Source organism: Littorina saxatilis, linkage group LG2 (assembly GCF_037325665.1).
Source record: "Littorina saxatilis isolate snail1 linkage group LG2, US_GU_Lsax_2.0, whole genome shotgun sequence".
NCBI classification, from domain to species: Eukaryota; Metazoa; Mollusca; class Gastropoda; order Littorinimorpha; family Littorinidae; genus Littorina; species Littorina saxatilis.
The window spans coordinates 92,457,894-92,472,279 of NC_090246.1; the positions used below are offsets into that span (position 1 = coordinate 92,457,894).

Genomic DNA, 14,386 nt, shown 5'->3' on the forward strand with positions numbered 1-14,386 from the left:
CCAGCATTCCCACGCAAAGTTACCTAAACAAGGAACTTAGTCGATAAATATCGACAGGGGGCGGACAAATGGTTTACATGTGAAATGTGTGTATATGGGTGTGGTTCTGAAACAAACAAACCATGTGAACCCCCCCCCCCCCCCCCCCCCAATCCCACCGCTCGCGGGCTGAACGACTGACGTCACATGTCGTTTCGGTCTTTTCCAGAAGAACACCGCGTGCTGACGGACGATTCGATTTGATCGCTTCACCACGCCTTTCCAACTATGTGCTCCCATACAGTTTTGGTAGATACATGCTTGTGCAAGTATGTTATTAGTATTACCAATATGAATCTTATTTTCCTTTCGATGGTCAGTTTTACTCACCTCTGTAACGGCAGTCACATCTGCGAATGCTGTCGAAGAATCTAACCGAAAGTAAACATTCTGGGAATCTACGCGCATCGGCCTTCACGCAAGTTCAATGCTGAGCCAATGAGCGCGCCGCGGCGAAGTTGGCCGCTGTAAGTCTCGCAGCGCTGGCTGGCTGAGCGAGTTGCGTGTCCATCCATATTTGGTCCAAGCCGCACCCTAGACCAGATTAGTAGGTGCTTGATTTTGGTATTTTGATTTTACATGACATTAAACCTTTCTTGGGGTTCATGGTCATGGCAACAGCCATAATAATATTATATCATGTATAATATTACATTTCAGCATATTTGAATTACATGTCATCATACCAAACTGTCATACATTTTTATTCCTACATCATTCTGATTGATCACAACCAAACCTACTATCAGTGGACACATCCAAATGTAAGCGCCTGTTCTTGACAACTTTTAATCGATCTAAAAATAGCAACTTGCTGGGCCCTTTGCCGCCAACAGACACTGTTTGGCCTGTAGGTAAAATGTACAATGTATTTTCTGATTTGTGCACAAAAGCTTTTTTTCTTTTTTCTTTTTTTTAACATAACAATGTTTAATGTCACTGTATGTTTAAAAGACCATGGTCATATTTGTAAAAAAAATGTTAAATTAGAAAATAAATAACATTTTGGTTCATGATTTTTCCTACACCTGTGCTAAAAATAAGAAATAAAAATGTCGGGTATATAAGTCACTCAAATACAGCTAGGAATGAATGGCTCGGTTTGAGTTTGTTGCAGTTGACCCTGCACAATGCGACTTATCATGTTTTTGTTGAACAATTTTGACGTCACCCCTCCCATAGGGTGACGTATTTCACAACTTCCTGTGTTACACAAACTCTGTGATGACCAATTTTGACGTCACCCCTCCCATAGGGTGACGGATTTCACAACTTTCTACAGATGAACAATTTTGACGTCACCCCTCCCATAGGGTGACGGATGTCACAACTTCCTGTGTACACAAACTGATGACGTATTTCACAACAAAATGGCGCTGCCCATGGTCAACCTCTAAACTATCCGTATAGAATGGGGGCGTCCTCGCCCCCATAATAACAGGAAACTACCTTTTGAACTCGAGATCATCTCAACAAGGAACGATAACCGTATTGTATCATCTGCAGCAACGATCAGCAGATGATGTCTAGATCACATAGGACAAGTTATGTCATCTGTAAACTGCATGATCCCCTTCCTCACAAAGGGTGCTCCAGGTCATATTAACTGAGCAGTTTCAAATCGCAACGTAAGCTCTTGTCTTAAAAGCCTTGACGTTAAAGGCCGTTGGCAGACACACCAAAGGCAATCCATTCGTGTGTGGGCAATATTTCAAAATGCAGGCAGTCCGCCATGGCATATCAGTTTGGTTTGGCTCACGCTCGGTCATCCGTCAAGGGTTTAACTAAGACAAACCTTTGTCTGCTTCTTTGAATGATTACAGTCATGTAGTCTCCGTTAAAACCGACGCTAAAATGTAAGAGCTGAGGTCACGTCACATTCTGTGTTATAATTTGAAACTCCCAAAGGATGTAAACTGACAGGATAAGCATTGTTCGCGTATCCTGGCTCCGTCCGCGGTCAACGGTCGCGCTCATAAACGCTGAGCATTAATTACACCACATTCCCTCCATTCTTTGTACAATGAACGGAGCGTATTATATAATTTTTATGTGTATGTGTATGTAGAACGAAAGACAGATTAGTACTGGCATCATGGGGCCACTCTTTGTTTCTCTCAGCATGTATAGATGAGTCGTTTTGTCATGATGATGGGCGTTAACAATGTGTAAGCTACAGGTCTGCTTTCAGACTTATGTATCCAGATATATATACATGTATATACATCTTTTTGTTTTATCATTTGTATACATTTATTTATGTTTACGAAACAAACATGAAAATTAGGGGCGTTTGACTTTTTGAGACACGCTTTTCTTTGCACGCGGCTAACACACATACTCAACGCGACCAGTATTATCGGTAAAGTAGGCTATATATTATTACCCAATATTGACGGACTGTGTGATGATATCTTCTGCTATGGTCTGTTGAGACAGTGATATCAAAATCGAGACTGGAGGTCGAGATTTTGATATCACTGTCGAAACAGACTAATAGCAGAAGATATCATCACACAGTCAGTCAATGTTAGATATATTGCTAATTCTCTGGACATTTTGTATTTACTGTAAAGAAATTACAAAAGTATTTGTCTCAGTTTTGGCTGTTCCATATCCCTCCCTCTGATTATTATTTCTTTTTGTTCACTCTTTTCTTGTACTTTTCAGTATTTCAAAATGTCTTTTCTTTCAAAAAGTCTTTAGTCACTTGCTCAACTAAATTCTGGGATCATTACATTTTCATATATATTTGTTTGTTTTTAAATTTAGGTGTTTTTGTTTTTGAAGTGGGGAAGCAATAAAGAGGTCGTCGATATCAAAACTGATATCGACGGAAATGTCGTCGATATCACTTTTACAATGAGCTCAGTTTTGCCCAATTGACCAATGGAAATCCACGTTACATATGAAATAGCTATATTAGTCAATATTGTCAATACTACAAATGGAAACATAACAACAACAAGTAACACAATTATTTTATGTCAAATTATATTTCATTTATGAGAGATGAGAACGTGGAAGAGATGTTCTATATTTTAATGGTCGTGTTTTAGTCAGTTATCGTTGTGTGTGTGTGTGTGTGTGTGTGTGTGTGTGTGTGTGTGTGTGCGTGTGTGCGTGTGTGAGTGCGTGTGCGTGCGTGCGCGTGCATGCGTGTGTGTGTGTGTGTGTGTGCGTGCGTGCGTGCGTGCGTGCTTGCGTGTGTGCGTGCGTGCGTGCGTGCGTGTGTGTTTATGCAGGTGTGTATGTCTATGTGTCTATGTTTGCCGTAGGTGTGTGTATCTGTGTGTCTAAGTGTTTGCGTTTGTGTGTGTGTGTGTGTCTGCCGATATCCTTGCCTGATACTTCGCTTGTCTCGATCATAATTCTTACGAAACGTCTCTTCTTCTTTCAAGCAGAAAGAGTTTTGATACGGCTGTCCCCTTGTAAACTGCACCTCCTTTCAAATACAGCTAATCCTCTCTCTGACAGGCATCTCAAAACATCTGGTACAGTCATTTTCAGGGGAAAAAATCGAGGACATTTTCATGTGAAACTATCGCGCAATGGTTTTGGAGAGCGTATAAGTAAGACACAACTTTTTTTCTGACTGGAATCGGCGATAGAAATGTCACTGGAAGATGATGCACTGCCATGTGACATGTAATGTACACATCAAACGTGGGTGTTTTCTAAGTGGGTGCAATCAGCTGTTGCGCCGCTTCATCATACATTTGCATGAAATTATAATAAATAGATACGTGTCCCGCTATATAGCTGTGTCTCATTACAGCACATCGAAAAGGTACTTACCATCCTTACCGCATACATGATCATGCATGGGAGGGGAAATAGCTCAGTCGTGGCGGCGCTGGCTTCAAAAACCAGTTGTTGTGGGGGCCAGGAGGCCCCCATTCTATACGGATAGTTTCGAGGTTGACCATGGGCAGCGCCATTTTGTTGTGAAATACGTCATCAGTTTGTGTACACAGGAAGTTGTGACATCCGTCACCCTATGGGAGGGGTGAAGGCAAAATTGGTCATCACTGAGTTTGTGTAACACAGGAAGTTGTGAAATACGTCACTCTATGGGAGGGTTGACGGCAAAATTGTTCAACAAAAACATCAAAGGCCGAACTGTGCAGGGTTAACCGCAACAAACTCAAACCATTCATACTACCCTGCATTTGAGTGACTTATATACCAACATTTTTATGTCTTATTTTCAGCACAGGTGTAGGAAAAATCATGAACCAAAATGTTATTTATTTTCTAATTTAACATTTGTTTTACAAATTTGACCATGGTCTTTCAAACATACAGTGACATTAAACATTGTTATGTTAAAAAAAAAGAAAAAGAAAAGCTTTTGTGCACAAATCAGAAAATACATTGTACATTTTACCTACAGGCCAAACAAGAGATCCAAGCAAGTTGCACTGATCTAAAAATATATTTTTAGATCAATGGCAAGTTGTCAATAAAAACAGGCGCTTGTTTTTGGATGTGTCCAATGATAGTAGGTTTGGTTGTGATCAATCAGAATAATGTAGGAATAAAAATGTATGACAGTTTGGTATGATGACATGTAATTCACATATGCTGAAATATAAAATCATACATCATATAATATTAATATGGCTGTTGCCATGACCATGAACCCCAAGAAAGGTTTAATGTTATGTAAATCAAAATACCAAAATCAAGCACCTATTAATCTGGTCTACGGCGCGGGAAGATTGAGGCCTTCGTAAACGTTCAACGTTGGCCAATAATGATTTTAACAATGTTGTGTCGTTTTGTATTATGTTGTATTTTGTTGATCAATTGATAAATATGTCTTCCCAACATATTACAAATCAAACAGAAATAAAGTCTTAGAGAACTACAATAATTATTGTTGCCGTCAAAACCTTGCAAGGCCTCAACCGTTCTCACGAGATCAGTTACATTTTTTCTCTCTCTCTCTCTCTTTCTCTCTCTCTCTCTCTCTCTCTCTCTCTCTCTCTCTCTCTCTCTCTCTCTCTCTCTCTCCCTCTCTCTCTCTCTCTCTCTCCCTCTCTCTCTCTCTCTCTCTCCTCTCTCTCTCTCTCTCTCTCTCTCTATGTCTGTGTCTCCCTCTGAGTCTCTCCGCTTCTGTCTTTCTATGTCTGTCTCTGTCTATGTGTGTGTGTTTGTGTGTGTGTGTGTCTCTCTCTCTCTCTCGCTTTTTCTCTCTCATCTGACTCTTGGCACACAGGTCAAAGCAGAGGTTAACTTGAGTGCACGTGTACCTAGGAGGGGGGTGATTTCTTGAATTAGCTGAGGGCGGAAGGAAATCGCTCACCTTCCACGTCCAAAACGTAGTGATATTGACACGCCAGATTAGTGCGGTAGCGTATTGTGCTAAGCAGGAAAGCGCGCTTTTCTGCCGGTTTTCTTCTTAACTTCGCAATTTCCGGAAAACATCCACTTTCACTTTGAGACTGTTCTGTTTACATTCGACACTATCAAAACCACTTTGCAATACTGAAATAATTTTTTCTGTGTTCGAAAGCTACAGCCAATCGTTATTATGTCCCCTTAGGTACAGTTTTATAACATTATTGGCACATGTAAACAATAGGAATTAATTAATGAACGCTACGAAAAGGGCAGCCTTTAACCTCCCTGTTGTCACTCAGCATTTTTTTATTTTTATTCTCATCCACACTTTCAGCACTTCCCCCACCCGCCCTCCCTATCTCAGATGTAATTTGTAAATGACGTTTTCAGCCTTCAATCCACTATTTAACATAGTAAGTCAAGCTTTTCAAACCTTATTAATAATTGCTTTGATGTTTTGCTGATGTTCAGTTTATTATTTAATAAAGATCTCATGGTTCAAAATTTCATATTGTTTTTTTCAAAAACGTGCGTGTGTTCCATTTCAAACTAACCTCACTGATGTGAACTCCATTATTACTGTCACATCTGTTTTACAAATTACACCCATAATCCAAACCAACGCGCAAACACACACACACACCACAACTACATACATATGTACTCGTTACCATTAGCCAACGCTCGTCACAACACTGTCAGTCTCAAGTCTAAATAATAATAGTATAAATCATAACTAATTTTCTTCACATCATCATAGACATAATGTTGCTTCACATGTTCTTTGTACAATCGTTGGTTTTCACAATAAATATTGCATTACTGTAATTGTCTTCTTTTTCTTTGACAATATCTTTCCAAAAATAAAACTCAAAGACCACACAAGCTATTGCAACCTACTCCTATCTCTAGTCTCTCTTCCTGGGTACAATGGTACCCAAGACTTCCATTCAAATGCTTACATTTCCATGCTACCCACATTGTCAAAATACCAATAATTATTCAAAACAAATGTTAACTACTACCTAACTTCATTTCAGACCCACACCCATTATTATACACACATTTCACATTTAAACCATTAGTCGGCCCCCTGTCGATATTTATCGACTAAGTTCCTTGTCGCTATTGGCGTGGGTTCGGTTCCCATGTTCGGCGAGGGATTTACTCTCCTCGGTGTCCAAACACCCCCGTGTGCACGCATGCGCACGATAAAGATCACAAGTTCACAGCGGGTTCTCAGGGCCTGGAAACACGAATACATGCAGGAAAAAGAAAGACAAAAATGGTAGCGCCGTACTGTACGGCAGCTCGCTTTCCCCAGAGAGAAAGCAGCCCGAATTTTCCTGAGGGTAACCTCACAGGACTATATGAAATCTTATCCTCAGCCTTATGTTCACCGCCACAGATCGCTGTCCAGGCTTTCACACGGATAAAGGGCATTCTTTCACTTGCACATATACCAACATTCAATAGTATGGCTCCATTCTGTGAACTGTTAAGAATTTTTATTTTACTGAATTAATTTATGAGATCGGCGTAGATGTTACTCACGTGGTGGTGTGTGTTTGTGTATGTGTGTTTGTGTGTGCGCGTGCGCATGCGCGTAAACAAAACGTGATCTTGCCTTCGGCCTGTCAATAAACATCTCTTCATAATACGTACAAAGCAGATTTTCGTGTATAAACCTTGATAAAAGTGCGAATGTATAGGAGTGGCTTTTTTTTACATCCCAATTTCACACAGTATCGATCATTTCCTGTGTAGATATATGAAATATACCAGAATTAATGATGCCTTTGATACCCATATAGGTGGGATTATAAAGTAGATGATCTAAGTGTTATAGTTAATGAAGTTATACTCGTTCACACACATGCAAATATAGAAACACTAATAGACACAAAATCGCACATAAAGACAGGTAACTAGACAGAAGGCAGAAACATACAGACGCACACAGACGCACACAGACAGACAGACAGACAGACACACACACACGCACGCACACGCACGCACGCACGCGCGCACACACGCACACACACACACACGCACGCGCGCGTGCGCACACACACACACTCACACACACACACACACGCAGGTGTTTTATTTTCAGTCAAACAGTTTATTTACCACACAGACGCACACAGACAGACAGACAGACACACACACACACACACACACGCACGCACGCACGCACGCACGCACGCACGCACACACACACGCACACACACACACAAACACGCACGCACGCACGTACGCGCACACACACACACACACGCAGGTGTTTTATTTTCACTCAAACAGTTTATTTACCACACGGACAGACAGACAGACACACACACACACACGCACACGCACGCACGCACGCACACACGCACACACACGCACGCACGCACACACACGTACCTAAAGTGTGGATGGTTACCTAAGAGGCGGCACTGGGTGTAGTGCCTTTCTAGTGCACTTGCACTACAACAGCACTGGGTGCAGTACTCGCTCCGGCATCGAAGAATTTTGCACTAAAAAATGCACAAAATTTGACCTATTTCGTCGCCTATAGAGGACGGAAAGAATGTCATTTTGAACATTGTTATGACATTCTTTCCGTCAAAAAAGTCAATTTAACGGTGTTAAATGAAGCGACCATCCACACAATTAGGTTGCCATCCAGAGTTTAGGTTGCCATCCACGTGTGGATGGTTGCCTTATGGTGATTTAGGCAACCAAACCTGTGGAAACGGGGGTACACACACACACACACACACACACACACACACACACGTACGTACATACACACAAACACACACACTCCCAAACCTCGCCCCCCACTCCAGCACACACCCAGTCACCTCGCCACGGATTCACAATTAAAAACTTATTACAAAATCGTGCAACGTGTCGGCCTCATACCCCAATAACACTGTCTACTCCCCTCACTGTGCAGTGTGCACGTTTCCCAGCCAGCTGCAAGGGCAGTGGGGCAGCAAGTTTGACGGCTGGACAGACCTGACCATCACCAGCGGTCAGATCACAGGCATGCAGCCAGATGGACGCTCCTTGGACTACTCCTGCTACCAGAGCAATGGAACCACCTACGTGATAGTGTGAGTATATGGTCGCCGTTCCTCACTAGAACTCAAGAGGTTGCGCGGAGGATGAACGAAAAGTCCGTACGGCATTGCCCGGTGTGAAAGGAAAATTCGTCCACTGGGAAAACATATTTCGATGGACTATCGTTCCTACCCAGCCATCAATTGATCCAGGAATCATCTACCCGTAGGTCTCCCGTTCATAGGAGAGATTGTCCACAGCCGGACACATTTTCCTTAACTTTTTTTCTTAAGACAGAAAGTCCCAGACTATTTTTAGAGGTCGGACTTTGGGACCTGGGGGACATCTTTTTCTTTAACAGAATTCAAAAAACATTTTTTACGAATCATAGTCCGCCGGACTTTGAAACAGGCAGACTCTTCATCCTTTCACACCGGTAAGCTGGAGAGGAGGTATTGTTTGTCCCAAAGTTTTGTACCGACAGTGCTTGCGTCTGCGTAAATAACGCATGACCCGGTCTGTGAGAGGTGTGTTCTTTGTGTTTAATATTATTTTGTTTGGACCTAGCTATTGATGTGTACATTGTTGTTAAACAGTTGTTTGTTGTATGTTTATCAGGGGTTGCTTGTGTGTGATACGGTTCGTGTCCGTCTGTAGATGTTAGTTTCTTTGTTAGTCTTGTGTTGACAACTCTTCAACAAGCGCTTAGAACTGTACCCTCGGAATACGCGCTATTTAAGCTTCATATTGATTGATTGATTGATTGATCTGTCAGCACCACTCAGAGGTAAAACATGGGCTCGCTTGTTGACAAACTTCTGCCTGTGAAGGCTCTACTCATGACTGTCATGCCCATACAGTGTCAGTCCACCAGCATAGTGACATCCACTGAGGTCATGCTCGTCCACTTCCGCGACACTCATTTTCTCTGTGTCATTAATCCCAAAGACACTCCGTAGCTCTTTTTCTTTGTAGTTCTATAAAGAATGTTAAATGTTCTACGTTAGATCTAATCTTCTCCGTCTACCTGAGAAGATGAAAAATTGCTTTTGTGGTACATCGTGCCTATGGGACAGAGCATGCAGTGGCCTGATTTCAAGCAAGAAGGTGTTTATGTATTTCAGTGTGTGCATTTGTGTGTGTGTGTGTGTGTGTGTGTGTGTGTGTGTGTGTGTGTGTGTGTGTGTGTGTGTATGAGTGTGTGTGTGTGTGTGTGTGCGTGCGTGCGTGCTTGTGCGCGCGTGCGTTTGTGCGTGTTTGTGTATGTGTGTGTGAGTGCACGTATGTGTGTGTAGGAGATGATGATGATGCTGATGACGATGATGACTGTATCAAAATGTTTCTTCCTTCATCCGACAGATCTGCAGAATTCTCCTTTGGGAACATACAATTCCACTTCTACACCTGTCTGGACATTGTCCCCTCACAGGCCAGTGATGTCCTCTACTTCCGCGTCCTCACACGTAAGTCCAAAGTTTTGATGACAAATGTAGGGGAAACGCGCCTAACATGAGACCCTACATGATGAACCAACTAGAGCAAGATAATTATGCTGCTTACAAAACAACAAGCAACACGTCGCATACGTTATTCAAATATTCAGCCAATCTTTCGGCCCAAACGATTGAAGCCGACGACTATGTTAGTGATGTGAGTGAGCGAATGAAAAAGAAAAAAAAGAAAGTATAGAAATAGAGTCTGTCAGTCAATGAAAAGTTATGAAATGAAAGTCGAAGTTATGAAATGAAAGTCGAAGTTATGAAATGAAAAGAGAACTAGTGAGAGAGGGAGAGATAGAGAGCTAGTGAGAGAGGGCGAGAGAGAGAAGAGAGAGAAAGAGGGAGAGATAGAGAGCTAGTGAGAGAGGGCGAGAGAGAGAAGAGAGAGAAAGAGGTTTTTTTAAAGAGAGAGAGGCAGAGAGAGATATAATAGCTGTGCCTTTGAACAGCTAAGATTCATTGTCACAGAATTGTAATGGGTCCACTGCACTTATACCGCCCTGATATGTCCCTTCGTGGTCGGCTGGGCGTTAAGCAAACAAACAAAACTGCACTTATCGTGTACACTACATTGGGGTGTGCACGTTAAAGATCCCACGATTGACAAAAGGGTCTTTCCTGGCAAAATTGTATAGGCATAGATAAGAAATGTCCACCAAAATACCCGTGTGACTTGGAATAATAGGCCGTGAAAAGTAGGATATGCGCCGAAATGGCTGCGATCTGATGGTCGATGTGAATGCGTGATGTATTGTGTAAAAAAATTCCATCTCACACGGCATAAATAGATCCCTGCGCGATATAAGACTTCATATAACATAACTTATTGTGCAGATTCCTGTGTAGAACGTTACTGTGGAAGTTTGTACTACATGTATCATCAGAGTATGACGATGGCAACCATTTCATCACAGATAAAGTTTTATTATTATGAAATTCATTGTTCAGATGGATTTTGCGTAACAGCTGGCAGAATTTTGACGACGCATACACAGATTCCCAGAGATCCAAACTGTTTACGAAATTTTGCCAAGTCAAGTTTTATGTATCAAGCTTTTTTGTTTGTCTGAATGCATATATGTATATTATTATATATATGTGTGTATGTGTATGTCTCATCTCGGGAATGATTTAAAAGTCTCTTTGTGTTATGCATGCTCCAATACACAAAACACTGCCGCTTATACCAAACTTAACTTTATAGGTGCGCAGTTATTCGTTGTTTGGTACAAATAAAAGTTTTTTGGCTTGAAAAAGTCATTACCTTTTTTCTTCAATTTTGTTCCCCACGCAGTTTGTTATGATTTTGTCATGCAATGCACAGAACATAAGGGTATAATGCATGAGACGAAAAAAGACATGTTGAGTACGATAGACAAGCAATTATGAGAGATACTGCTGAGCAAGGGTATAATGTGATACCCACTTCAGCATACATGTTCCATGATTCAGTTCTGTATAGTGAATGACTTTTACTTCAGATCCCAACATCGGACACCAGAACTTTTCCGTGATGAGCTACGCGCAAGATGGGGATCGGAATATCAGCGAGATCTGCAAGGAGTCCTCCACGGAAGTTCCTCTTCATTTTGATGTCTTCCTCAAAAAAGGTAACGGCTTATTTTCATTATCTGACTGCCTTTGTTTCGTTGTGTCCTGCCTGATCACATCCTAACTGAGACGATTGTCGGTAATTGGAGAGTGTAGACATACGACAGATAACACAAGAGGGTGTCTGCAAGAGAAGGCAAGACACGAAGGAAATCAAAGTGAGAGAGTACACCTGAGGGTTTCTTTGAAACATGTTCTGGCAAATTCGACCAATTTGAAGAATTTGGGAATCTACCTAATTAAGCGTCCGATTTGCTCAAAAAAGCACCACAAGTATTCTAAATGATTAAATCAAAGTAAGTAAATTGGCATCTTGACATCGCTGCTCTCTTGCTCTTGAAGTTTAAAACTGGCCATGTTCTGAGTGTGATTTACGTCGACTGCGCATGCGGTCATGACAACTAACATCAACAAAGGCGGATGTCTCAGAACAAGCCCACACATTTCTTACAAGACAGGACATCAAAACACAACTCGACCTTCTTTGACAAGATGGAAGTGGAGAAGACAGCCAAGACAATACACTTACAAGCACATCCCCACAGACCTTCTGACTGCTATCACACACAAGCTTGTAAAATGTCTAATTCATGGGCTTTTCATTCGCATCGGTTTCTCTACATTAATTATACCTATGGTTTCTACCATATCTGTTTTATGCACATGCATCTTGAATTAAACGTGCAAACAACACATTTTCAATTGTTTTAATTATTTGTTTATATCATTTTACTCTCTATTTTCACTTGTTTATTTGGCCTTTCATAAAAAACTTTTGTTTACATTTTTTTAAACTTTTTGTTCTGAATTGTTGAAGGTTTTGAGAACAACATCGAGACTGACCGTTGTCCACGCAGCCTTCACGCCGAGTTCACGGCCAACTTCACCAATGATGTCGACTTCAGCAAGTGTCCGGAAGGCTTCGTCATCGACGGCTGTAACAACAGGAGTCACTTGACCTTTAACTATTCTGACTGCAGCGGTGACCAGTCTTCCAATGGTAGGCTGTTGGGGAGAGGGGTAGGGTGATGGGGGGGGGGGGGGGTAAGGAGTGGAGGGCAGGGGTGGTAGCGAGGAGGAGTGGGGGTCGGGGGGGGGAGACGTTTGGGATGGGGTTGAGGAGGATACGTGTGTGTGTACGTGTGTGTGTGTGCGTGCGTGTGTGCGTGCGTGCGTTCGTGCGTGCGTGTGTGTGTGTGTCTGTGTGTGTGCGTGCGCGCGTGCGTGCGTGCGTGCGTGCGCGTGCGTGTGCGTGTGTGTGTGTGTGTGTGTGTACTTCTCTTTTTCAGTCTTCAAACCTGTGTGCCTATTTCCGAATCTTTGTCTTCCCTGTGTTTTAAGCATGTGCTTTATCGAATGAACGCACAAGCCAACACATATTGCACATCTACTAACTGTACGTTTCCGCACAGGAGCACCTATGTACATGTGTCTGACATCTATGGAGGCAGAGAACACGACCTACACCACCATCTACCTACCTTCCGCGGAAGGGGCACCAGTCAACGCCTATGAAATTGCCTGCATGGTAAGTTCCTTTATCCTGCACACGTGAGAGAGACTCCCCATTACATCACTAAACCATATACTTACACGTGTGTATATCATGTAAAATGAGGTCGTGTCAAACTAGGATGACAGGGACCTACTTTTCCACTGCTCATGATGAAAAAGTCACCGAGACAAACGTCATTCTGCGCTTGCTGTTTCCCCTGCTATGCTCGCATTTCAATCTTAAAAAAATACAACTCTCGTAAATCTGATGTGACACAGGAAACCAAGTAGTATTCTCTATGTACATCCTCCATCTCTGAGTGTACAATATTAGAACACTGACATGAGCAGTCTAAGTTGTATAAGTCGACCGGAGATGTCTGTTTACACATGAAAAACAAAACACACTTAAATCCAACTTTTCCTCTGAAAGATAATCATCAGTGCATTGTCTGGCAGTGGGAATCCTGTTTATTGTATAAGGACAAGAGGCACCCTTCGCCGGTTGCTCCCCAACAAAAACGGAAAAAAAAAGAAAAAAAAGCAAATAAACAGCAAACAAGAAAGAAAAAAAAAGAGCAAAGATTCAGTAACAATAAACAGAGAGGGAGAGAGAAAGAGAGAGAGAGAGTGTGTGTGTGTGAGCGCATGCGTGCGTGTGCGTGCGTGTATAAGTGTGTGTGTGTGTGTGTGTGTTTGTGTGTGGAAGAGACACAGAGAGAGGGACATGACAGACAGACAAGTAGACAAAAAGACGGATAGACACACAGCAGGGCCGGACTAGGCGAAGAGGAGGGGGGGGGGTTGCCAGTGGTGGCCCAGGGGGATGTCCCCCCTGGCAGCAGGGGCGGATCAGTTCATTTTATGGGTGTTTTTTTTTCAAAAGTATATTGTGAAGATATGGGTGTGAAGGCGCGAAGCGCCTAGCTTGCTAGGGGGGGTCCGTGGGCATGCCCCCCTGGAATTTTTTTAAAAAAAGGATGCAAAATGGTGCAATCTGGTGCATTCTGAGGATGATCATTACCAGTTTCAGGCAGCAGATTTTGTCACTGATTAATACCCCAAAAATTGAAACTCAATGTAAAATAAAGACATGCATACCTCATTCAATATTTTTATTTTTTGGCTGGGGGGGGGGGGGGTCCGGAAACCCTAGAACCACCCCCCCCCCCCTCGTTGCGGGGGTCAGGGGGCGAAGCCCCCTGAAGCTGATGGGTAGGTCATATTCTGAGATTGGAAAATGGTCGCTCCTTGCATGAAACGGCATAAAATAAGCAATAATAAAAAAAAATTAAATAAGTAAGGTACATGTTTAGGCTAGGGTGGGGGGTTGCGCAACC

At 42.4% G+C, this 14,386-nt stretch overlaps 1 protein-coding gene across 2 annotated transcripts in view; it reads left to right on the plus strand.

Annotated features, from left to right (window-relative positions):
• The window catches only part of LOC138960160 (uncharacterized), a 36,812-nt gene that overhangs the window by 14,558 nt on the left and 7,868 nt on the right, over nt 1-14,386 (plus strand). For both annotated transcript variants that reach the window (XM_070331921.1, XM_070331922.1), the window contains exons 2-6: nt 8,336-8,495; nt 9,802-9,905; nt 11,423-11,551; nt 12,370-12,552; nt 12,965-13,080. In XM_070331921.1, the coding sequence (XP_070188022.1) occupies nt 8,336-8,495; nt 9,802-9,905; nt 11,423-11,551; nt 12,370-12,552; nt 12,965-13,080 (692 nt within the window). The remainder of the gene's footprint in view (nt 1-8,335; nt 8,496-9,801; nt 9,906-11,422; nt 11,552-12,369; nt 12,553-12,964; nt 13,081-14,386) is intronic.